This window comes from Pinus tabuliformis, chromosome 8, assembly GCF_031772625.1.
Source record: "Pinus tabuliformis cultivar Carrire ecotype Pingquan chromosome 8, CPIR1, whole genome shotgun sequence".
Taxonomy (NCBI): domain Eukaryota; kingdom Viridiplantae; phylum Streptophyta; class Pinopsida; order Pinales; family Pinaceae; genus Pinus; species Pinus tabuliformis.
The window spans coordinates 1,338,537,967-1,338,564,341 of record NC_142294.1 but is presented as its reverse complement, the minus strand read 5'-3'; the positions used below and the strand labels follow the sequence as shown (position 1 = coordinate 1,338,564,341).

The window sequence follows — 26,375 nt, the reverse complement described above, 5'->3', positions numbered from 1 at the left end:
GCTCTTGGAGCTCAGTTAAACAAATTACATTCTAGTAATCATTCATTTTTTCTCAGACACGAAACCCTCCTTGATATCCACTTGCTTTTCCCTAGCCCGAAGAGTTTTTTTCTCTTCCTGGTTCTCAACTAACTTTTTGGTTTTGCCTTGTGGATTTTAAAGTTAGATTCATGTTCAAGTGGCGACTCCACTTCTTTCATTGTTTGCAAGAATTTTTGCTAGAAGCTCCCTTCTTGTAGACTTCTTGTCTTTCTTGAATAGGGACCTCTCTCTGATATCCATTAGCTCCTTTTCCCCTTAAGCAAGTCATCATGAATGACTTGTTTGCCCTTTGTTGTTTTAGCCTATCCTCATGATATTCCAAATTTGGCCATTGATAATTTGCCCTCTTTTAGGGATAATAATGCAATTTCTGCCAGAGATCATCTCATAAAGTTTACTAATTGTATGATAAGGTTATGTAGCTTTGTCCTTTCCTTGGAAGGTGATGCTATGAAATGGTTTTATGGTTTTCTTGACAATTTTATGATTCTCTGCACACCATCATAAATGCTTTTAAAAGTAGATATGAAGATCAAAGGGATTCACTTTGTGCCAATTACAATGTAAAGAAAGATGAAAGAGATATTATAAAAGACTCGGCCATAATAGAAAGGTTTCAAGAGAATGCACCACATCAATCTCGACCATATTGCAAACCGTGTGATAATTTTAATGATGAATCCACTTGTGTCATTGCAAGAAGAATCCTCGATAGTGGAAAGGCAGGAACAAATGATCAAAGGGGTGTTGATGATAAGCATCTTATCAAGGAATTAACTCAAATGCTTAGAGACATGCAATTCAATCAAGCTCAGTTGATGAAAACCATGGAACTCAACCAAGAGAATCACTCTAAGGAAATGAGATCCATGCACACCAAGTTGATAGCTATAGAAGAAAGGCATGTTGAAGAGCTGAACACCATAAAAGCAAATCATAAGAAAGAAATGAGCATTGTGCACGACATGGAAGTCGGTCTTTAGGATAGATTATTAGCTATAGAAGAAAATCATGTTAAGGTGCCGAAAGCCATGGAAGCAACTCATGAGAAAGAGGTGAGTTCCATCTAACAAAATCATGACAAAGTAATAAAGGATATGGAAGCCAGTCAAATCTCTCTTCAGAATAGGTTGTTGTCCATGGAACAAAACCAAGCACAATTAATAAAGACCATGGAACAAAGCACGCCGAAGATATCACTACCATGAAGACAAAACAGATCATTCTACAAAGTAAACTGCAAATGATGGAAAAATAACAGGTTCTTGAATTCCTGCTCAAACTAGAAGATCTAGGGGACAAGCATAAAGAACTTTCAACCAGGGTTGCAGGGGAGCGACTCCTCCCCCCCTTCAAATTGCTTTTGGAGAGCGCTTCGCGCGGGAGCGACCCGAGAGTGCACTCCCGAAGTTCGCTACCATCGCACTCCCGAAACGAATTAAAAAAATAAAAATAAAAAAATAAAAATCTCCTTGTTTTTTTTCACAAAAATTTCGTCACAAAAATGTTCCAAACGCAATTCTTTTCAAAGAAACAAGATTTTTTTAGCAGGGCAGCCTAATATCAAGCTTATGGTCGTAGCATTGTTATACAATTCATGGTAATGTTAAATTCTTAAAGTAAAAGTGACATTCTCCTATATCTTTTATTTTCATCCTTTTACTTAAATTTTAACATTACAATGAAATGACTCAAGATGTTTGAGAGTGGTTCCAACCTCATTGGATTTCATATGGAGAAAGTAGAATTTTAGATCTCACTCAAAATCCAACAGACTTATCAATTTTTCAAGATTGGGGGAATTGCAATGTTTCCATTGGATTTTGTCAACTACTAGGGTATGGGACTCGTATTTAATCAAGAGCACCAAGCCCTCTATTTTCCTTCAAGTTAGTGACATTGGTTGTTGAACTCTTCTATCATGACCCTACTAAAAATGTACCCATCGCTCAAACAAAATCTTGACTTGACATGCTACACTTTTACTATCTTATGTTATTTGTTTAGAGGGTGATATTAATGAAAAAGATCCCAAGATAGGCAATTATTTTGATGACATGTAGCTATTTTTTATAGCTTGATTTTTTTGGATGTTAGAGGCCATCTAGAGCCTACTTGTTGATGTATTTTCAGTTCAGAGATGGATTACACTCGATGTTATTCTAGTTATGTGCACCCTTACAGCTATATAAATGAGAACTTGTGGACGTGGTTGATGAAGATTATAACTTCTAGACAATTGATGTTATATGGTGTAATACATGTTTTTATGCTTTTTATATCTAATTCATCATTCTACATGCTTTTGTTAACATATATGCATCAAAATATATAAAAATATATATTATATAAAAATTCGCTCCCGATTCGCTCCCAAACCAGGAGCTTTTGAAAATGTCGCTCCCTACTCCCGCTTCCAAGTAACCTTGCTTTCAACAAATCATAAGCCTCCCAGTCCACTAAAGCAAATTCCATCTCATTGCGAGGAGGTCACTTGTCCCATTGAAAGCGGGTTAGTTGGCAGTGGCATAGTTGGAAAAGAGACTGAGAAAAATCAAGCTATTGAGGTCAATCACAGTACTTGTCGGACTTATGTGTCACCTTTGACATAATATATTCAAAATAAGATTGGGCATATCTCAAACTCTTCAAATATTTCATCCGATTTTTTTCAAGATCAAGACAGAAAATCTACAATGGTTGCATTTTCAACGTCACAACCTACCAGAAGCAAAAGTAAAAATAAAAAAAGAAGAAAGAGGTTTGAATCTTGATGCATTTGATGGTCGGGAATAGCTCGATATTCGGATAAGTCGATGTCCTAGGATCTTCAAAATTCAGCATGGCACATCAGAGAAGCAGCCAACCAACTTGCTTGAAAGTCAGCATATTCTCAGTATGCACTACGTTGATGACATCCACTGCCATAGGGCATCCTCTGTGTTGTATTTCTAACACTACACTCTTAGATAGGATTTCATTTTCGTCATTAGTTAGTTTCTTTTTCATGCGTTGAAGTTTTATATTTCACATGTTAGAATAGTTTTTCTATTCCAGCAGATGTTCTATATGTTTTATGATGTATACATGATGATTTTGATTTTGAGTAGATATCTATTTGATGTACTTTTGTTTTCTTGGATACACGATTCTGGATTTTCACATTCCTTCAGTGAAGAAACGTGTCCCCATGTGAAGCGAGATGTTTACCACACTTTGTCAATAGTCTGAGAAAGCATTGTACAAGGAAGTGGAGAAAATTTTTCAAAGATCAAAGTCATCAGTCAACATGAATTCCTCATTGTAAACCCAATTTCTACAAGGTCTATTGGAAGTGATGCTAGTATGGTCATTTAATTATATAAGAACACCTAGGTAAGCCTATGATTTTGGCAAAGGATTTCATCCTAGGAATTTTTTTAACCTCCCCGAATTATGTGTGTTTGTAAACACGCATAATGAGCAGAGTTTTTTTTCCATCTATAACCCCAAAGCTAGGGTGGAATTCATTAACAAGGTCTTAGGTATGTCCTAGTGTTTATCAAATCTATTGTAAAAGTGTTTTTAGTAACATTTTTAGTGCATGGTCCCTAATAATCAGAACATCGTGACTAAATTATTTTATTATAAGCACACTTGGTTTCATATTAAATCATATTGTGTCATAGAATTCAGTAATGTCTTGACAGTCTAGTATAAATGTGTATTTCCCCTTCTAAGGGTTGAATTAATTGTAAGATTTCGATGTAAAGTATTTTATTGCATGGTCCTCACAATCAGACACCGTGGCTAAAATATTTAAGGGTGGAAAAATAAGCAAGCCCCCAAAGAAATTGAATTCTTTTTGTGGAGGATACAGCCCCAAGGCTAGGGTTTGAAGGGTTTGAAGGGTTTATTAGGAATTTCTAAGTTTAACCAGTTAGAAAGTCTTCTTGTACTATCTGGTTTATTTCTTCCTACTTCTTTAATTACTAAATAAGTTATTTACCATGAAAATACTAAAAGTAAACACAAGTACAGTATCAACATCTACAGATCATCAACTGAAGGAAAACAAGCAGACAAGTGACACCATTATTTTTGGACCAATATCCCTGGAAAAACCCAATGCGGGAAAACCGGTGCAAATATTCAGAGGGTTTTATTATTATGCAGTTTTCAGAATACAACCAAGATGCCAGAAATGGCTCACCCAACAGAGAATGCCATCAGCAGTAGTACCTCTCCTTGGAGACAGATATTCCAGCTGATAAATCACCAGATGAACGATCCCACAGCAACAATTCCAATTCCCACTACTCTATGTCACTCTGATAGGCACTGTGTCACCCTATCTGGCTCACCAGCTCCCAGTCTGTCCCACGAAATCCTCTTGGCACTGCTTCTTGGCCCTGCCTCAGCTATGTTGCCTCTGCGTCAGCTTATGGAGCTTCTTCGTCAACCCCTAGACCCTCTGCAGCTCACAAGCAGGCCTCTCCTGTCTCTGTGCAGCTCTTGGTTGCCTCTACGTAGCCTCTAGCTGCCTCTGCATCAACCTCTCTAGGCTCTGCGTTGTCTCTCGAGTACCAACTCTGCCTCTTTGCTATGTATTCACTGCCCGTCGTTGTTGATCATTGATTCTATCTCTCTTATCAAACCCCGCTCTAGAGAATAAAATGACTGATCACTCTGGTATGTTCTCCAACTGACCCTCAAGCCTATTCTTATACTTTTCTCGTTGGTCCATCAATGGCCAAGATTAAATCTCTAATCAACGGCTAAGATTAGATTTGGCTTGATCCATGACTTTTGGACCCTTCTAAACTAGTTTTACATTAATACCCATTAATATTTTATTTTTCCTAAGTTTAGACTTAGGAACTCCATTAAAAATATTAATTATTTTAATACCTCCCAAACCGGGTACAATCTATCCAAACAATTTCTAGGTCTTGGAGATCTCATATACCTTAGCCTCTCCACCAATTTTCATGGCTAAAGCACATCCGATGCTACCCCAAATCAACATTTATCTCATCCAGGTGTGACATCAAGCCTTATTGAGCAAATTTGTTGGGGTTTTGAGGCAGATCTGGGCCTAGTAAGCCAAGATCTAACCTCTAGCCCTCATCCAAGCTCAATGTTCAACCAAAAAAGGAAGACACTGGCCGTACAAGGTAAATTTCTCGGTGATTTTGTTGCAAATTTTATGTTTTTGCTAACTTCTTAGTGATTTCAAGGGTTTCAAAAAAATTTGGGGCCTCCCAGGCATAATTGTTTCCTTTTCCAACCTTGTCATGGGCCTTCTAGCCCTCACTCAATGAGTTGCAGCCTGATAGGGCCTTCCACCTCCGGCACTGCCCTTAATTCTCCTTGTCGCAAGCCTTTCTAGGCCCTAATCCTTGAACCATAGGCTCCTTAGGGCCTCTAACCCTCTCGACAGCCCCTCTAGGCCTTGTCGTGCCCTTATTGGGCCTCCTTTGTCCCTGTTGCAGCCCTTAGAGGGCTTCTTTGTCATAGCAGTAGGCCTATAGGCCTTTTCTTCCTCATCCTTAACCTATCTAGACCTTGAACCCCTCATTGTTGCCTTTCCTTGGCCTCTTTCACTTCATTGCTTGCTTTTCTAGCCTTAGCATTCACCTTTCCTAGGCTTCAAGCCTCTTCACTGGCCTTATTAGCCCTTCTCTAGCCCTCATATCTGTCATCTCTTTATTGGCACTAGTGTTTGTCTCTAATGAAGTTTTGCAAGTGTTTCAAGTATTTTTGGGGAGCTAACTTTATGTTTGCAGGAAGACATTCTCATTGGAAGCCTAGTCACTCATCTACATGGCCATTTGGCCACTTGGTTTGCCTCTCTATCCCTCATTCTCATCACTGTTTTCATATATAATTCTGAAGCATGTCATGACCATGGCATAATAATTAACTTCTTGTGATCTCTTACCATTGGCAGATCATTTGCATTGATTGGGCTTGCATTTTCTTGGCATATCTTGTCATTTTGGAGGACTGTCATATTAATCTAGGGTCTGATATATGCATCATAAGGTCTGATCATAAGCGTGACAGTGGTGTGAAATGTAGCAGACATTCATCTAATTCCCTTAAGCTTGCATCCTTGACATCCCTTGCATATTTGTTTATGATCTTGTTGTTGGCAAAGTAGCTTGATTGAGCTTCCTCTCTAGTTCTTCTCTTACATGCATTTGCATTCCTGCACTCAAGCATTCACTATTAGCAATCTCTCTTAAGAACATAAGTACTCTAAGGATAATTGACTAAGATAATTTCGCTACTCTTGTTCTCTCAAAGTATCATAAGCTAAAGAGTATCATTGTTGAGTAGTTCTGATTGTGAGTTTGGTGAATATGCTCTCTTTGTCTAATTGATAGCTACCATTATTGTGACATTTGTCTTTGAAGAAAATTCTCACTTGTCATTGCTATCATATTGCTACTTACTTTGGTGTACTAACATGTTGTTTCTTGAAAGCAATGCTTCACATCTAAGTTTATAATCCTGCTGATCAAGTCACTCTTAAAGCACTTTATTGATCATCATAGTTGTGATGAGAGTAATCTCGTGAATATCTAAGAATTGCTAATTGTGTTCATCAAGAATTGAAGTTTCCACTTTTGTCTCTAATTAGAACATTGGCATTGTCATTTCACGAGAAATTGATCACCATCCTAATCTTGGATAATATAAGCAATCCCAACAAGTTGCTAATTATGTTGAAATATTATCATTGTCTAATATCGCTAAGAAACATTGGACTAGCATATCTATTGTTATTTCAAGAGAAATTGTCTATTGTGATATTGTTAATCTTGATAACATCTCTTGGCGCCATATATTCAGTTCATTGAGCACTTTCTTTGGGTGAAGATTGTCATTGTGAATTGTTAAGTATTTCTCTTCATTGCTCCAAATTGAATTTACTTAAAACATTTAACAACTTCACCTTAAAGATAATCACTCATATTCTGCATCCACATTCTAGGATTAGCCTTGCATTAATTAACTTACCTCGAAGCATAAGCTTGGTTGAAAGACTCTAGGACCACCTTTCTCACCCAACTTGTGAAGTCTAGAACATCTCTTGCAGTTAACACAATGACCTTGCAGTCATTAGAGCCCAATCTCTCAGCGTCGGAGGCATCGGGTGGTTAGAACTCCAGAGAAGGTATCATTAATATATCCTTTGTTATCTTTCCCTGGGTTTCTCTCCACAACCTACACTAGAGACTAGTTTCAAAACAGTAGAGAGGAAGGATTCATTTAGATAGGCATCTAACTTAAAATTTATCAAGTTCTTGCATTTCACTTAGTTTCTAGGGTTGCATGTCATATAGGATAGTGTGCATCCTAAGCAAAAAACTATTCATCCGGTGACTTGGTAACTAATTAAGCAAGTAATTTTGACTCCATTAAGGCACTGGTCTCTCAATTAATTTAATCTAATAACTGAACTTGCTAATCATAATTAACCAAGTTGCTAGGCCATTCAGTTGTGTCTACTGGATATGTCGGTAGTTGATAGGTCTTTCAACCTCATATTTCATAGGGACTACTCCCCATAGCCTATTGTAGGAGAAAACTAGAACGAAGAGGGCAGGGATCAGAGTGATAGCCCCTACCCTGAGTCGTTGTCGCATTCACCTGTATAATTTTGGCGACGACAACACTCATATTTGATTGGATATTGGTTGGTTGACTTGGTTGATCAAGTATTTGACCTTTGACTAGTCGTTGATGTACTTGGACTATGTATCTCTTTATTAAACATTCGATGAAATTCTAATAGAAGAAAAATTTGGAAAGGGTTTTCCCCCTTGAGGAATTTTTCCCAGGTCTTTGACCAAATCTCTATGTCTCTGATGGTTGCCTTCTATTGTGCATTTATTGTTCTATCTACAATTTCTTATTATTATTGGAAGATTGAAGATAATTGGATAAAGTGATTGATATTGGAAGAAGAAATTGTCTAAGTGATTATTGCAGCATAGAACATTGAAAAATTAACATGGGAGGCTATCATGATGGTCAGTTTTGCCTATTTTTTTTTGTTGAAGAATCTTGTGAATGGTGTGCTATTATCACTGATGTATAAATTGATGAATTGAACTCTCTCTCATAAGGAATGATTGATTGGGTTTTCCCCTTTTGGGTTTTTCCCTGGCCATTGCCCTAATTTATGTTGTATTTTGTCTCATTGATTTACTGCGATCTCTATTGCTTTATATTGTTAGTGGTTTTATTTTCTCATGTGTAACTACTTGATGATAATTGGAATAATCTAAAAGTCAAATTGAATGCTTTAAAGAAATATGTTGCATCATTGGGAGTAGTTACTAGATTTGAAAAATTGGTCTACCCTTGTCTGCTCTAGAAAAACAACACTTAATGATGGAATCATGGATAAAATGTGTAAAAGAATTAATCTCGTTACAAGCAATTATAAGATTAAAAGACTCTATGAAAATCACCAATCGCAATAACACATTTTGGTTGAAAGCAAGTCGGAGAACATGTGACATTTTCTGAAAGGTTGAGGCTATTTTTTCGAGAAATTGCATTGAAAAACCATGGCAAGAAATGTTGATTGATAAGGATAATGTTAGGGCTATTGGATAGTGGCATATTGACTGCATCTTATGACTGAAACAAAAGTATGCATCTTACATTGAGATTCAATGTTATGACCGAGAAATAACCTCTAGTATTGAATTATAAGACATTTGGTTATCACTGATTGATACTCCTCTTTTAGCCAAAGGGAGTAAAAAGAGTGTTTAAGCTGGCATGCAATATTATAGGATTGTCTCTTCATTTACACTTGAGGAGCTTGGAGGAATCCTTGATAAAATGAATATTCAATGAAAGGAATTGAAGCATAAACCAAAACTCTCTTGATAAAGTCAAGACATTTTACAAACCTTGTACTTCATTATCTCTTTCACAGCGGGTCAAGGACATAAAGATATGTTAAATTAAAAATTATTGAATGAATTTGGTTCTAAAGTATTGATGGCATATACACTACTTGCACCTATTACTATAGACATTTGGGTGTTAAGATCAGATGTTCGGTCCATAATCATTAAGTCCATTAAAGACTAAGACAAAGTATTGTCACTACTACTACAATGTTTTGAAGAAGCTGAGCTACTTATGTTGATAGAGCCAAGAATGATCGATTAATTGATGACCATGAAGGATTCATCTACAAGACATAAAGATTCTAGGGTTTTGGACATTGAAATATCTAGAGTTTGTAAACCCTAGCAAACAAAATACGGCTTGAATAATAAAACCCTAGGCTTTATGAACAAACCCTAGGATTGGAAGTTTCTGCTGAAAGTAGAAACCCTAGATCTTGCAAGGAAGGAATGACATCATAATGATGATGTGGATGAAGCTAATAAAGTTGTAGATGGATGCAAGAAGACCAAAGATCAAGAGGGAGTTGACATTCTTCTCAAAGATAAGTATTTTATATCTCTCTTCCTTGATTATTACTATTATTGTTGTTTTACTATTAGTTAGTCTCTTGTCTTTGAATCCTTTGCTTGGTTGTAATTGTTCTTCCATGGCCTCCTCATGAGGATTGCAAGTACATAATGAACGCTACCATAACTTTGGTAGCAAATGGTAGAACAGAGCAAAGTTGTGACAAAAGGACTCTCCCAGAAATAAGGATTTGTGAAAGATTTATCCTAATTGGGATATGAGCTCAGAGAGAGCAGACAAATCAGCAAAATTGAAGTATGTCTTGATCTATGCTGAAAAGAAGTCAACGGTGACTTCCCAAATGAATTATGCAGTAAATGGCAACTTGAGAAAAGTACAAAGTGAAGGATTACCTCAATAAGAGGGAGAAGGCTATGAAGGGGCATCTTGTAAGTTACACTTCTGATAAAAGTTTATTATCCTTCTTATTTCTATTGCAAATTACATCAGATGGACGTAAAAATCGTCTCTCTTGATGAAAGAAGTGCACATAAGAGCTACCTAAAGTTTGTGAGGTACATGAAGAAGTCTTATACTTGAAAGCAGAAAGAAGGCTTTGTATAGGATCAAGGTTGATCCTATATGATTTTTTTTCTGATGAAAGCAGAAGAAACCATGTGTCAGCAAGAGTTACATTGATTGGAAGATTTTCTTTAGAGGGAACAATCAAGCCTTCCTCGAAAACCCTTGTTTTAGCTTCAGAGGTAGTTGATCTATGGATTCGAAATGAAAGATTTTTTACTAGATAGTTGATTTGCTCCAACAACATTAGTAGCAAAGGGAGAAAATCAAATCAAGATTGCCATGGCAAGATCTGCTTCAGAGAAAATACCCAATTAGGGTAACCTAAAAGTAGCCACGATGATGGATCAAGAGAAGGAAGTAGATCAATATATGGTTGAGCCAAGGCATATAGCTCAACTGTGTTGAAGTACCATCACGGTACAGTTGATCATGGCACATTCAGTGATGGTTTGAGATATGACTCAAACAGTGATGTACAACTCCATATGCTTACTAAGCAAGGAGTGCATATGATAGGAAGAGTACTTCAGGACGATGCTTCAATTTGAGCTCTACTATGATTTCTTGTACAAGTAGGAAGTAGAAATTTGTCGCACTGAGCACTGCAAAAGCAGAGTACATTGCAGCCCGTGAAGCTTGTACTGAAGCAATGTGGCTTTGGAAGCTGATTGCAAGATTTTTTGATCAGGTGCAGATGATATAATGACCGGTCCACTATCACCAAGCAAATTGTCCCAAGACAAGCTTGGAGTGATTAAGCATGTCTCTCAACAACATCAGAGGACAGTCATTCTTATGAAGAATGGTCCTATATCTCTCAGTGAGAGAGGGTGTTGATATGATAGCATCATGGATAGTCGTTCATTCTCCCTATGTTAAAGATATTGACCAATTGGGGAGAATGGTCCAACAAAGGACAGTGGTTCTCCCTATGTCAAAGATGTTAACCAGTGCATAGCATTCAGAATCAGGCATGGCCTCTCCAGATAGGATGAGGAGCTCATTCAACATTAGGCTCAGTCTCTTCAAATAGGATGAGTAGCTCATTTAGCATCAAGCCCAGTTGCTCATATAGAGTGTGGCCTTTGGAGTTTCACTGGGAGTCAAAGAGATTGACCAAGATGGTGAACCAAGACTAGTCTAGGTCAGGAGTACCAACCAAAATTATGCGTCAGTGGTACCAACCGAAGTTGTGATGATTAGTTGATGCTAAATGTTTTTCCATGTGTCAGGAATACTGACTAGTATTAGGGATCAAGAGTATCGATCAGTTGTAGCCACTAGTTGATGTTGATGATTTACCATATGTCAGAGGTGCTAACTAAGTTATGGTTATTAGATGATGATGATGTTGATGATGCTAACAATGATGTGAATTGTTATAACATTTTCATAGAGAAATTTGTCAACATGAGAACATCTAGATAGTCATTATGAATACCACACTAGTTAAGAGGGAGCGTTGAATTTTGTAACTATGGCCAACCTTCATGATTAATATTTTGATGTATTTCTATTGCGTAAAGCATGCTATTCATGCTTGTGACGAAAGAAAAATATTGGAACGCATGCTATTCATGTCCTTAGCAAAAAGAGAAAAATTGAATTTTTAAGAATTGAATTTTTGGCTCCAAATGGGCCAAATCAGCCTCCTCCTAATCAAGTCGACCCAACCTCTAAAAGGCACCCATTTGGCCAGCAAGAAAGATATATATAAGAGTGAATTGACCTCATCTTATGGCAATTCAAATCTCTCTATGTTGAAGACAATTTGCATGATTTGAGGCTAGAAAAACGTGACGAATCTAAGATTTGAAGAATTGAATTCGTGTGTTAGTACTTTTGTTGAGGGACCGAAATTCTCTGTACTCTATGACAAGATCAAACCTTTGTTTTCTCTCTTTGTGATGAAGGACAAATCACTATGCAAATCCTTTGTTGAAGAGCGAATTTGTCTCTTTGTTATTGTTGAATTTCTATCTCTATGATGGATGAATCTAAGATAAAGTGTTGAATTTTGTAACTATGGTTAGTCTTCATAATTAATATTTTGATGTATTATTATTGTGTAAAGCATGTTCTTCATGCTTGTGACAAAAGAAAATATTAGAATGCATGTTCTTCATGCTTGTGACAAAAGAAAAATATTAGAACGCATGTTCTTCATGTCCTTAGGAAAAAGAGAAAAATTGAATTTTTAAGAATTCAATTTTTGGATCCAAATGAGACAAGTTAGCCTCCTCCTAGTCAAGTCGATCCAACCTCTAAATGGCACCCATTTGGCCAGCAAGAAAGATATATATAAGAGTGAATTGACCTCCTCCAATGGCAATTCACATCTCTCTATGTTGAAGACAATTTGCATGATATGAGGCTAGAATAACGTGATGAATCTAAGGTTTGAAGGACAACTTTGAAGGATTGAATTATGTGTTAGTACTTCTGTTGAGGGACCGAAATTCTTTGTGCCCTATGACAAGAATGAACCTTTGTTTTCTCTCTTTGTGATGAAGGACAAATCATTGTGGAAACCCTTTGTTGAAGAGCGAATTTTTGTCCCTCTATTATTGTCGAATTTCTATCTCTATGATGAACGAATCTATGTGGAAGAGTCAAGCTCTGTGGATGACAGAAGGCAGACCTAATCAAACAAAAAATTATGTGGGAAGATGACTTGACTAGGAGAATCGACTAGATTTGACCCAGTGTTTGACTAAGATGTATCTCTGTTGAACTGAAGAATTTCTCTATTGAAAAGGTTGTTGGGTTTCTCCCCCGTGTGGGTTATCCTAGGTAACTCTCGTGTTCTTTGTTTTTGGCTAACTCTTCATGATCCTAATGTCATAAATGTTATACTATTGATGTCTACTATGTATTTACTTAATGATGAAATCATGGATAAAATGTCTTAACTATAAGGAATCAAATCATTAAAAGTACTTACCAATATAGAATACCTATATAAAATCAACATATAGAAACTGGAAAATAGATGAGAAATAAATGTGGCCTCCAACATACCTATCGTAATGTTGAGGCTAGCCATCACAATAGATTGCAACTAAAGCTAACGCCCAAATTGAGAATCTGAATGATCCTCACTCCAATCTCCATATCTGTTGCAGATCTGATCTCCAAGAATACCGTTGAAGCTTTGTGAGATCTCTGGGTGAAATTTCCTCAACAGTGGGTTGAGTTTTTGACCAACTCACAATATGAAACCCAAGGGTTTTCCTCCCGGGGGTTACTGAAATTGAAAACCACGTTCCTAAAACCTCTCCAACAAGAAAATATCACAACTCCAAGATATCCCCAAATGTCTTGCTTCTCTTCCTTTTAAAGGCTTGATGGATCTTTCTTCACTTTCTAGAAGCACTTTTTTTTTAATTATTTTATTTCCCACTCTAGAAGCTTCTCCTTTTAAGTGACTTTTATTTTATTTTATTTTAGTCACTTTGCCTTTTTCCTCAATTAAGCATTTCCCCTTTTTATATAATTGACTAATTAAAGTCGATTTTAATCTAGGAAAACGGAAAATCTTCCTCTACGATCTCTCAAGCCACTAAAAGTCACTTTTCACCATCCCATCCTATAGATCTCTTCATTCCAATTCCAATGAGCTATTAGACTAAGGTGCTTCATCAAATATTCTTCCCAAAATGACACATTCAATGTTTTTAATTAAATTATGTTGATAATAACCCTATTTTACGGGATACATCTAAATGCAACATAACCAAGAATGAACTATGCAAAACTGCCCCCTGATAGTGAAATACAAGTGAACTCCATCAGACCCCATAAAACTCCTCCAAAACTCTCCAGTCCCTATAATGACGTAATCTCACTCTTGTAAAATAGCTGCCACCAACCTAGAAGTCCATCCTGACTGAACCATAAGGGAAACTGAAATTGGGAATATTACATAGACTCAAAGCATTCACTTTCAAGGTAGATGGAATCAAGTATGAGCATGTTCTATTTCCCTCCCTCTTATAATGCATGTCTATATCCTCAACCAAGGATTGGAGGTGGTGGTGGGTCACCACCCCCTAAAAACAACATGCCTCTCTTTGGTGGTTACCCTAGTCAAAACCCATGCCCTAGCAATGACAAAAGGTGTGCCTCATCTAGGCCTTCCTATGCTCAAACATTTAGACAATCTTTTGCCCCTTTACATTGTAGCGATGTGGCTTCCTCCAAACCTATGTGAGGTCAGCTAAATCGAATGTCATCATTGGGAAAGACCCTGAATTTCACCTGGAAGCCTTTTCTATTTTCTGCATCGACTTTATTCATGACAAAAATATCATTGTAATATTTTTCACACTGAATCCCAAGATAATGTAGAAATAATTCTACACCATCATCCTCTACTTGTTATTTCTCGAATCCTTGTAGCATGTACAATGTTCTCACCCAAGAAACAAAAAATTGCCTATCATCATCAGAAATAGAAGCCCTTGCATACCAGACAAAGAATACAATCTGTTGTTGACTCATCATAGAAGTTGATCTTTGGCATCCGTCCTTGATCCTGCTTTGAATATGAAGCATCTTGAGGAGGAAGGACATGTAATGAACCTAATTCAGAAATAGCTATTATTAGTTGGGTCTCCTAAAGGTCATGTTCTTTCAGTGTGACTCACCTCTTCAGGGTTATATAAACCGAAGCCACTGTTTCAATGTAATCAATCATTTGTCTTATTCGATATGATATATATTTCAATACATATTACTGTGTGTTGTGTGTGTCTTAATCTCTACGTTCTCTGTGCAAGATCAATTATGAACCAAATACCTTCATGACATTGGTATGGAGGAAAAACAGCATGTCATAAGCTTTACAGATTTAGCGCAGAAACAAAATACATAATTTAAGTAACCTATGTTATAAGCTTTAAAGAATCAGAGCAACAACAGAATAGATAATATAAGGAAACTTGCAATTTCTCCATTTAATTCAAAACTGAATTTGCCTTATATTTGTGTTATACAATCAATTCCTTCCTTTTGCAGCACGAAAGATTCTTACTTGGCGTGCTCTCACACCAAGATGTGATAAATGAGGTAGTTCTTGCAAGAGGATGACTCCAACAATATTTTCTCCAGCTGCCTTAACCTGAAATATAATCATTACACCTGCCAACACTGTAAAAAATGGCAGTTGAAGCAAACAAAAAGAATGAAAGCTCGCCCAGAAACTCCCATAGAATTAATTAAAATATATAACTAAATGTTGTTGCAAATAATATGAAGAGGACCTCTTCATCACCATCAGCTTTGTTGACAAGTAGAATAACCGATCCTGAAACAGCTGCAGGCAAGGAACCTGGAACAATTTTCTCTACCTGAAAGAGAAGGAATTAGCATTCCAGGGAAAATAAGGGACAATAAATAGAGGGTCAATTTACATAACATTAAAACTATTTTGATATAAAAACATTATCAGTAGCTGTAGGGTACATATCCTTCTAAGCAGTTTCAGCATTCCAGGTACACCGTATTTTAACAAGTACCCAAAAATAGGGTGAAAATCCATTTAATATTCAACTCCATTACCTCGACCAGAGTGCCAATAGCCTTTCCAGGAACCAGAGTATCCCAACCTTGGCCTCCTGATAATGATCGCACTGCCTTTAATAGAAGAGTGCAAAGTTTGGAAACCTGAAAAACAACACTAAACATACCATGAAGAAAGAAAGTAAGATCAAAGCCATTGCAATGGTACGACTTGCATAGGTACATCAAGAAATCAAAGCTGGTGAAGAAAACTAGCTTGCTTAAAAGCTGAAATAAATACTGCTCTCTGACTCTGCTAACAACTTGAAGTTCATTATGTTCAACCAAGACTGTTCTCTTAACTGGAAAGTAACTAATCAACCAAAAAAAAATTGTATTGTTAGTACTGCTTGTTGGGTGGATGTACAATAAGATATGCACACTGTATATAATAATTTCACCTAGGACACCTGTAAGAAGGCATTGTGAGGGCATGCAGTTCACGAGTAGTAATTTCTGCCTGATTAGTGGATTTAATTTGCGGCTGTTAGCACAATGATCTCAAAACTGAAAACATAATCTAACTTAAGTTTATGTAGGTAAAAGTAGGAAAGTATCAAATATAAAGCAAATCCACAGAAAATAAGCTAATAATTTTACCTTGCACGGATTTCAGCTTCTGTGTAGGTTCTCACAGTGTTCTCTGGAATTCCAAATGCATTTCCTAGTTTCTGCAGGGATCATGGAAAGCATCAATATTATGTCTAAATATATCAAACTATTGGGTTATAAATTTATAATCATCAGCATCATGGTAGGGATCACAGGAAATCAAAACTGTACAAAAACCTGAACTCTAGTAGGGAACACTTGCAAGAGAGAATCTGAATATGCTTCAGCAAGTCGGTGTGCTCTGTCCAGTGTAGCCTTCACTCTCAAGGCCCAGATAATGATACCATTCTCATTTCCTGAGAAGAATTAATAAGATTAAAGAATTTAATCATTGGATGAAAGGAACCTTCATCCAGAATTATTTTATCTTAGAAAGTAAAAGAATGGGACATATAGACCGTTTGTGTACATAAAAGAAAACTAGATCGAAAACACAATATATCGGAAATAGTAAACTGACCAAATCTTCATTCAATGAAGTGGTTAGATACATCCAATATTGCATATGGAACAACACACCCTCATGTCACTAACCTTCTATCTCAGGAATACCCTCTTTCTGCCAGCACTGCAGCTCATTCTCAATCGCTATACACTCATTTTGCTGCCAGCCAGACAGCCCAAGTTGACGAATCCCAGTCACAAGTGCTCCTAAAGGATGATCCCAGCTAGTTGCATTTCTGAAGCTTGCCTCCCGAACCAGCCATGATGGGCCTCCTCCAGCCTCAACAGCATTCACAAACCTGTTCCATCAACAATGCATACTAAATGAGAAATCCACAATGTGTTTATCCAGACAATCATTGCAAAGAAGAACCATCCTTTTTAAATCATTTTATTCAACTAATCTTTAAAAGTTGTCAATGCTGCCTTTTATAACAGGATTGAACCATCTATAAGCCTCCTTGCTCAAGAGAATAATTATCAAGGAGAATTAGCAAAATAAGAACAAACAAGTCCCAAATACTGGAGGCCAGATGAACACCACAAAGCAGACTCAAGCAATTGACTAAGTTCTGCATGCCAAAGTGAACCTGATAAAGACAGTCGCTCACATTTTATCAAAGTTCCAAGGAAGCAGTTGTACCATATTTTTCAAAGGATCAAGATCATCAACCATTAGTTCTTGAGTCATTGTAAACTCATTCTGCAAAATTTGTAATGTAAATGACGCTAGTAAGACTGTGTACATATGTAACAACCTAGGTAAGCCTATTATTTTGGTGACGAATTTCATCTTACAAGGTTTTTCGCCTCACTAATTCATCTGTGTTTCTAAACACGGACGACCGTCAAATCTTTTCCCTCCAACCTCACCCCAAAGCTAGGGTAGAATTTATCGTCAAAGTCTTAGGTGAATCCTAGTGTTTTAATAAAGTCTTTTGTAAAAGTGATTTGAGAATAACTTAAGCTAATTGGCTAAATTATTTTATTACAAGTCACTTAGTCTACTAGATCATATTGGGTCGCAAAATTGGGTAAATTATTTGAGGGTCTGTAACAAACAGGCATTCCCCTTTTGAGGGTTGAATTATGTAAAATCTTATGTAAAAAATATTTTAGCGCATGGTCCCTCATACTTAGACACCATGGCCAAAATATTTGAGGGTGGAAAAATAATTAATCCCCTCAAGTGTCAATTAATTAATTTTTTTGGCCAAAATATAATTAATCCTAAGCCAGAAAATTAATTAATTAGAGCCAAAAAGTTAAATTCTTCAAGTGGAAAAAATCGTGAATCTTAAAGAAATTACTTTTTGGAGGCTCTCCACCAAGGGAATATTGGAATTCCAAGAAAAATTGGACCCTTGGGCTTTGGTGGTCAAGTCAAAGTCAAATTTTTGAGGACATTAACTCAAATTAATTATTTTTGAGCTAAATAAAAATGGGATTAATGAGAAATTCGAAAAATTCGAAAAAATAATTATTTCAATGGCAGAGATTAAAAGATCATCAAAGATTTGTCAACGGCCAAAATTATTTTGACAAGGATCAAGCCAACTAACCGTTATTTTCCACTTGGAGGATTTATATATAAATTAGAGGTCATTTGTGTCTCAAGATATATGATGTTTGGCTAATAAAACTCTATAAAGCTTATGTAAAGCCATTGTCACACTGGGAACGTTTTGAATAATCATAATAAAAGACTTTGGGGTGCAGTGCATTGTGTCTTTGATCTTTTAATTTGTGGTATGTATTGGGTACAGGCATTTCTATGTTGTGCTTTAAATTTTTATTGAATCGTTATTTTATTGTAGATGATAAGAACATTCTATTGATAAGTTTTGAGTTTATCTTAGGTGATCTGATTCATTGTTGTTCTAACGGTTTATCCTTGAGAAATTATATAGTGTTTGCAAGTTCCCTAGCCCTTGGGCTCCAAGTTCACAAACTGTGGGCACACACTGACTATGTTTGGATCCTGAATATTTTTTATGGTTTTCTTACTTTGCTAAGGTTGTGGTTTGGCATTTATCTTTCGAAATACATCTAGCCATCGTCAAAATTAACAAAACAAATATTTCTCAAAATTTCTCTAAGCGGTGTACACTTGTATATTTTGTAAATTTAGTTTGTATAATTATTTTGTAAATTATTTTTATTTTTCTAAACCTTGTTTTGCAGCTAGGGTTTTGAGATTTTTTGAATTTTTTGTATATATTGGAGTTTTGGGTTATTGAAAAATTATTTGAGCAGGTGATATCAAAGGAAAAGAGTTCAATCTAGGCCCTTGAGGGTAAAATCTAGCCTCAAAAAATTTTGCAAGGCAGAAATTGAAGATCTAAAGCAAAATATTTTTTTGGAGCATGGATTTAAATTTTTTAGGGCTCCTAGGCCCAACATCCTCCATCCAACCTATCACTTCCTCTTCCATGCCTCTCACCCTCTTCTCCTTGCCCTTGATCGTGGGCTTTCAAGCCCTTGTAGGGCCTGGCCGCAAGCCTTAAGGGCTTCAGCCTCCATCCTTGACCCTAGACGGCATCCCCTTATGGCTTGTCGTGGGCCATTAAGGTCTCTAAGGCTTGGTTGTAGCCTTTTTAGGGCCTCCTCCTCCCTTTGGCCCTCCTCTTCCTCCTCCTGGCCCCTCACTCTCCCTCTCGACCTCCTCCTTGAGCCCTCCGTTGCCTCCTTGAGCCCTCCGTTGCCTCCTTGAGCCCTTTGTTGGCTCCTTAGGCCTCTCAACCTCCTCTTTAACCCTCACGGCAGGCCTACTAGACCTCTTTCCCTTAGCTGCTAGGCCTATTTGGCCTCTCTTGTGAGTTGTTGCCTCTTTCTTAGCCTTCTAGCCCTCATTTGCTCTCATTCATCTCTGAAATTTTTTGAAACTAATTCATTGGTGAGTTTCGTAGAAAAATTGGCAAGAAACTTGTGTTTTCAGGTGGCCCATCCATTGGAAAAAATTTGGGAACTTGGGCAAGCAATCTTCAAGCCTTGGGTCTAGGGTTTGATCTCTAAACCCTCATTTTCTCTCACTATTTGCTACAGCTCTTTGAATACATATTCATAATAGTGAATAAATTTAAATTTAAATGCCCTAAAAATCACATATAAATTGCCTAAATGCACTAAGAAATTCATGGTAAAAATTTACTAGTCATTTGGTGAATTGGGCATTTACTGATTTCATGACTGATATCTCTGCATAAAAGTCTGATCAGATCTGATATAATCTGAAGCTACATCACAAAGGGTGCTTGTTAACTCAAAATTTCAATTTGGCAAACTTGTTTTGGCATCTAGAAATTGTTTGGTATTTTGGGGCACAAATTATTGCATTGATAGCTCACTATTTTCATACTTTTCTTACTGTTGTCATAAGTGTTTTTAGATCTGATATAACACTGAATAATACATCATAAGAGGGTTGGTCATCTCATATTTTCACTTGGCAAGTCATTAGGTGTTTCATTGCTCATATTTGGTTCTTACATGCTTGTCATTTCTTGGATCTAGAGTGGCTTACTTGTTGTTGTCCTAAATCTATCTTAGTAGTGAACTATATGTTACATAAGTGATTTTCATTAGTTCATTGTGTAGAAGATGTATGCTATTAGAATCTAACATTTACTTGTCTTGTGTTATCTCTAAGATCATTAACTCAGCACTTAAATCACTCAATAAGCACTTACACATCTAAGCTCTAATCTTGTTGGATGGTTCAAATTACTTTGGGAATTGAAATTTAATTTCCATTCAAGTATCTCTCTCTCTCTTGGGTATTTTTACCGCTCAAACTAGCAGGGGACCTAAAAGACTAATGCTAGGCCAAGGGCACAAATGGACAGTTAGCCCACTGTCACCTTAGCTAAGGCTCCCTTCTATTTACAAACTTTCACCATTGGAAGGAGGCTCAGTATATTATGCTATGTCACAAGGTTCATCGAACTTTAACCTTGAGGTTCGAATTTTGGTGAACCTTAAAAAAAATTTGAGGTTCGGTGAACCTCATCGAACCTCATAGCCATTGACCAAGTCCATAGATCAAAACTCATAACTTCATGTCACAACTCAAGCTTGTAATTTATCCTTGTAGTTTCCATGTCCGTGATAGCATTTTTTATGTTTACTGATGTTGATTTCTTACTATTTTATCCTATAATTCATTTTATATATATAGACGAACCTAACAACGAACCTCATCAAAACATTCGAACTCAAACCGAACCTAATCATTGTCGAACCCAAACAAGAACCCAAACCATGTGAAATTGATATTATGGAGTCACTGAAGAAGGAAAAGTCAATGAAATGATGTGGAGTGACCCAAACAATCCCTTTCCCGAAAGAGATAGAAGGATAAGGCTTGCTTGCTTTCTAAGCAACGTACAATGTCTTCTAGGGAAGAGAAAGGAGGATTCAAGGGTCAGGTTTATGGGATATGACTTCTGAAGGAACTTCTCAATCCCTAAAATCCTTATTGTGATTAGTATCCCAGATGGTTCTTGAAGAAATGTCTTTCCAAAGGAGGGAAAGGAGGGGGACCACACGGGGCCAAGTGGAACCAGTCCAGGATAGGGGGAATGTGTATAGCAACCAATGATATACTTACCCTAGACATGGTGGGGAAAGGATCAGGATAGGGGGAATGTGTATAGCAACCAATGATATACTTACCCTAGACATGGTGGGGAAAGGATCAAAGAAAGTATTTTCAGTTGAAGATGTTGCTTTGACCCTATGAGGTACTGGCCTTGGGGATGGTAGGGCAAGTTTTGATCTCGGAGTTAGGGCTTGGCTTTTCTCCAACTCCACAAGATCACTTCGCTAGCCTTCTAGGTCAGGGAGAAGCAACCTTGCATCTTTTATACTTCGATTGCGCAAAAGGAATGGCTTATCAAGGTCAAATTCTTTGATAGAATTACCCTAGGAGATTTCGCTCGTATTACATGGCCCATACATCGAGAGATGTTATAATAGAGACAAATTCCACAATTTTAAGTAGTAAATGCTTGTGGCAATTAGCCCTAGAACAATGAAAATCCCAGTCCAACGCATATGACAAAAGTAAACAAGAATAACAATAAAAAGCATATATTTACATGTAACAGAATATAACCAACCATTCACAATTGACAAGAGAGAAGCTCCAATTCATCCTCTACAAAAAGTGTGAAAATCTCATGAGAGATAAAAGATCCAAAAGCAAAGTGATGCTGAGCAAATGAGCTCATCTCACTTGTATTTATACACAACTTAGGAGTTCGAATTAGCCTCCTTGGTCTACATAAGCCCCAAAAATAAAATAATGTTCTAATATGTCAACTTTTGCTGACAAGCCCAACAAACTAGCTCATAAATGAAAATGTAAGCCTCTCAAGAGGTCAAATAATAATCTATGCATGTCGTAGGGCCCTTTAAAAAACCTAATGAGGACCCTCAAAAGCAGTGGACGAGGGGTTGGCCCCTTGTAATAACATGTGGTGTGACATATGGGGGCACACAAGTGTCCTCATGGGTCTCCCAACAAATCGAAGATGCTTGTAGATCGCCCGCAACGGCTAGGATGATGGTGTAGGTGATGCCACATCATCGTGCAAGTCTTGGATCATCTACCAAGTGTATGGTATAGATCTGGGGTCAGCTAAGCATGATGGATCAGGTGCATCCTCCTTGTCCAATAAGTGAACCACGAGCAATCTCTGAATGGCAGTGGGGATCCACGGAGTGCAATTTGTTGTTGTGGAGGCCCATGGCTCTCAACGCTCACCCCACATGTGCCAATGTAGCCTTCTGGGGATTAGGACCCCGTATAGGGAGACCAAACCCAAGATGGAAACCATCTACAATCTTGTATAAGATTGAATACGTCCCCTAGCCTTCCAATACAACAAGTCATTAGAGAAATCGAGTAAATGAGCTTACCTAATCATGGACCACAGGTGGGGACTTCATAATAGCCTTCCCTTCCATAACAAGCTTTGGGATGTGCCAATGTCTTCTAAACTCCAAATGGGGTTAACCAATAATCCTACTAGGTGGTTTCTACTTCTAAAGGGGATAATATAGAAAAGGTACATCCTTCAAGTGGTGGCATGTGACAGATAAGTGAATGAAGTAGGGAATGAGAAGGGGCAGTCTTGGGTCACATGTTGGGGTACAAGGGTAGCTAATAAGAGGGAAGCCAACACTTGGGTTTATAATGTATAGGAGGGAGAAATCGTGGTACATGAGGTGCTCTGGGCTTGATTTTTCCATCCTCCTTTTTATGCCTTTTGCCTTTTTATGATTTTCTTTGATTAACTGCTCGAGGCTCAAAGGGTTAGAGCATGATGTATAAGATACAGCAATGAATTCCCACCTTTAAGGTGGCGCAGTTCATCGCCCACCAGGGGTTGGAACAATCATGGGTTCCTATATGATGAAGAAGGCTCATAGAACCTTGTTGAATGTAGCCATATATGTTTTTATCTTTCTTTTCAGCTGCATCAACCTCCGGATTTCATTCCAGGCCATGACCCAAGGTGTGGGCAAGGGGAAGGGGAAAGCTCACCCTATGTTGACCCAATGGAGGAATGCGGACCCAGGCGGGAGAAATGATGAATGGGGTAATAATGAATGGAAAGAGGGTAATATAAGCGGATAAGGGAGCGGGACCACACAACCAAAATCGGGGTTTCCTGTGAAATACCATCCCTGGAACCAAATGGTCAATAAAAGAGATCCCATGGGACTAGAATCCAAGGTTAATTCCTAAAAGTGGTCTAGGGTACAAAAGCATAGACGTAGCCCATTCTTTCTGCCCATTAATCCATGCCCAAAAGTGTCCATGATAAGCAAACTACAATACTCAATTTCCAAATGACAAGGCATACCTTTAGATTCGGGAGGCCCACCTTCAAACATACGATCATGGCAGATGGGCGAGGGACCACATGGCTGGCTCAGGTGGCGGAGAGAATGGCACAATGAACTAGATGGTCGCTACAAGGGGCTATCGACTATCAGTTGAGGACCATCTTGGAGTAAAAAAAAAAATCTCCTAGGGATATTACCCACAAAATGGTGGGTTAAAAGTATTTTGGCATCTAATTGGCATTGTTGTGTTAAGCATCTAATTGAACATTGCTAAGGAATCATTGGATAATTGCTCTAAAGTAAACACATAATTTTGTTTTGCCACCACATCTTAAGAAGCGTTGATAATTTTATTGCTTATCTTAAGCATTGGCATATTTAAGAATTATTGGTTGTATGGGGTTGAATCATTCTATGTAAGAACCTTTTCATTGCCATTTGCTTTCTAAATTGTCTCAAAGCAATTGTCATTATTAAATTGTTATTGTTGATTGAGCATCTTGTGGAAGATAAGTTTATCTTTGGATTGTTTAATATTAGCACTTGATAATTGACACATTCTTGGTAATAAGATTGTCTTTCCATTTGTTGTCAAGTACTCTTGTCATTTAAGATTAATCGTAACTAAAGTACTTGAATCGCATAAGCAATCTTAACCTAAGAATCATTCATCCACCTTGCATAAGCAGTCTAAGTCTAGTTGCACTAATAATTTACCTCCAAGCATAAGCTTGGTTAATAGACTTCAGGGCCACCCTTTCTCAATTTCGCTTGAGGGATTCAACACCAACACAGTGACCTTGCAGTCGTTAGAGTCACAGTCTCTGCAGCGCCAGAAGCATCGAGTGGTTGGAACACAAGGGGAGGTATTGTTAATCAAGTCTTTACTTGTTTCTTGTTGACTTCCAACACACAACCTACTCTAAAGACTGGTTCCAAAACAGTCAAGAGGAAGATCATACTTAGAATAGGCATATAACTAAAAGTAACCAAGATTCTTGCATAGGTCTTAGGATTTGCATAGCATATAGGTTAGTGAAGCATCTAAGCAGCGATTGTCCATCCGATTACTTGGTCTCTAATTAATAATAAGCTATAAGTTGACTCCATAAGGCACTGGTGTTAAATTTGAATTTAATCTAATCCTTAAATCTTGCTTAAATTAACCAAGTAGCTAGGCCACTCAATCGTGTCTCTCAGACGTGTTAGTTGCCAACTTGTCCTCCATCTTCACATTTCCATTGGGACTATGCCCCATAGCCTACTATTGGGAGACAGTTAGAACGGAGAGGTCAAGGATCAGAGTGACGGCCCCTGCCCTGAGTTGTTGTGGCAATGCTTGTACAATCTGAGCAACAATAGACAGCATAGTCAAAAGAAAAGCATACTGAAGATTCCCCATCAAATAGAACTAATAACACTCCTAAAGGCTAAAATTGTCATTATAAGACCTCTAACTATCACTGACCAATGATATTCCAAGCATTTCAAGAATTAGCAATGACCTCACAATTTTCCATTTCAGAAACAGATGTAAAATGTCTCTGCAAAAATCACCACGTAAAGCAGCAATGACAATATTGGACACGGAAGAAAAGAACTAGTGATACAAAATCAGCAGCAAAATGTGGCTACCATCATAATATAACCCAACTGGATATCCATTTCACTGATTGGAGGCAGCTAAGAAAAAACTATGAGAACTGCAAATGATTGTGTACAAAATGAAAAAACAGTTCAATACAAAGAGGTAAGATTGCCTAATATGTAGCATCTTTAGAGGAGTTTCAAAGGCCTTATATATATGATTGTGGTGATAAATAACTATGAGACCACCCTAGAGAGGAAGAAAATAGGGTTGTCAAAAGGTTGCCTCGATGTTAACTCAAAAAATTATCTATTAAATATCAAGGATATTATGACCTTGGAAAAGTTTAAAAATTAAAATTCATAGCAGACATGAGAGTTTGATAGGACATGAAAACTAGGGCAATCCAAACCTGTAGAGAAATCAAAGAGTTCTTAAGAAAGGTTGATACCTAAGGAAGAACTAGATATCAATGTGACATTTCCAAATAAATGAGAAACCAAAAAGTCCAGTTTGCATTCAGAGAATGTGATACGAATCAAAACAATAGAGGTAGTAATTTAGTAAGTTGGAGCCTAACAAGAATGGAAATTTAGAATTGGCATATCAATGTCTTCTAAAATGGGAAGTGTAATGAATTGGATCAAACCATGGAGTTGAAAAAACATATGATGTGACTTCAGGTTGCAATAAGATCTTAAGATTAGATTCAAAGTTATAACATCACCATAGCATTTACTATTTTTGGGTTTAGTGGAACCCACATTGGCCTGATGTTAAAACTAGCATTTGCACCGAGAGACGCAAACCAACACCGATAAGACATGCGAAACCCAATTTCATCCCTGTTTGAGTCAAACATAGCTTATTAGGAAGTGACAAGTGGCAAAGGAGGAGTGGTATCGAAGGCATGGATATCAGAGCTTTTAAAATGAGACGACAAGAAATACTTGTGATATTCAACAGGTCCAAACAGTGACTTTTAGGTTATAAAGCAGATGTGTCTTTTCATAAAGTGGTTGTAGTTTATTGATCGGAGAATTTTGCAATACCAAAACTCCGATACATATAACATTGGCCCTTTATAATAATAAACGTATTATATAACCAAAGTCCGGAAAATTTAAAGTGGTTGTAGTTTATCGGAAGTACAAGATCTTCCAGAATCGGCCCCCTGGATTATCCCTGTAATCAAAATAAAACAGAGCAGTGAGTGTTTTATTATAATTCACACAAAGCTTAACAAATCATAGAG

At 37.3% G+C, this 26,375-nt stretch overlaps 1 protein-coding gene across 2 annotated transcripts in view; it reads right to left on the bottom strand.

The window, feature by feature from the left end:
* The window catches only part of PWD (chloroplastidic phosphoglucan, water dikinase (ATGWD3)), a 327,315-nt gene that overhangs the window by 65,836 nt on the left and 235,104 nt on the right, over positions 1–26,375 (bottom strand). For both annotated transcript variants that reach the window (XM_089373693.1, XM_089373694.1), the window contains exons 10-15: positions 16,768–16,976; positions 16,411–16,529; positions 16,222–16,292; positions 15,622–15,739; positions 15,324–15,410; positions 15,095–15,181 (exon numbers count right to left, since the gene is read on the bottom strand). In XM_089373693.1, coding sequence (XP_089229819.1) covers positions 15,095–15,181; positions 15,324–15,410; positions 15,622–15,739; positions 16,222–16,292; positions 16,411–16,529; positions 16,768–16,976 — 691 coding nt within the window. The remainder of the gene's footprint in view (positions 1–15,094; positions 15,182–15,323; positions 15,411–15,621; positions 15,740–16,221; positions 16,293–16,410; positions 16,530–16,767; positions 16,977–26,375) is intronic.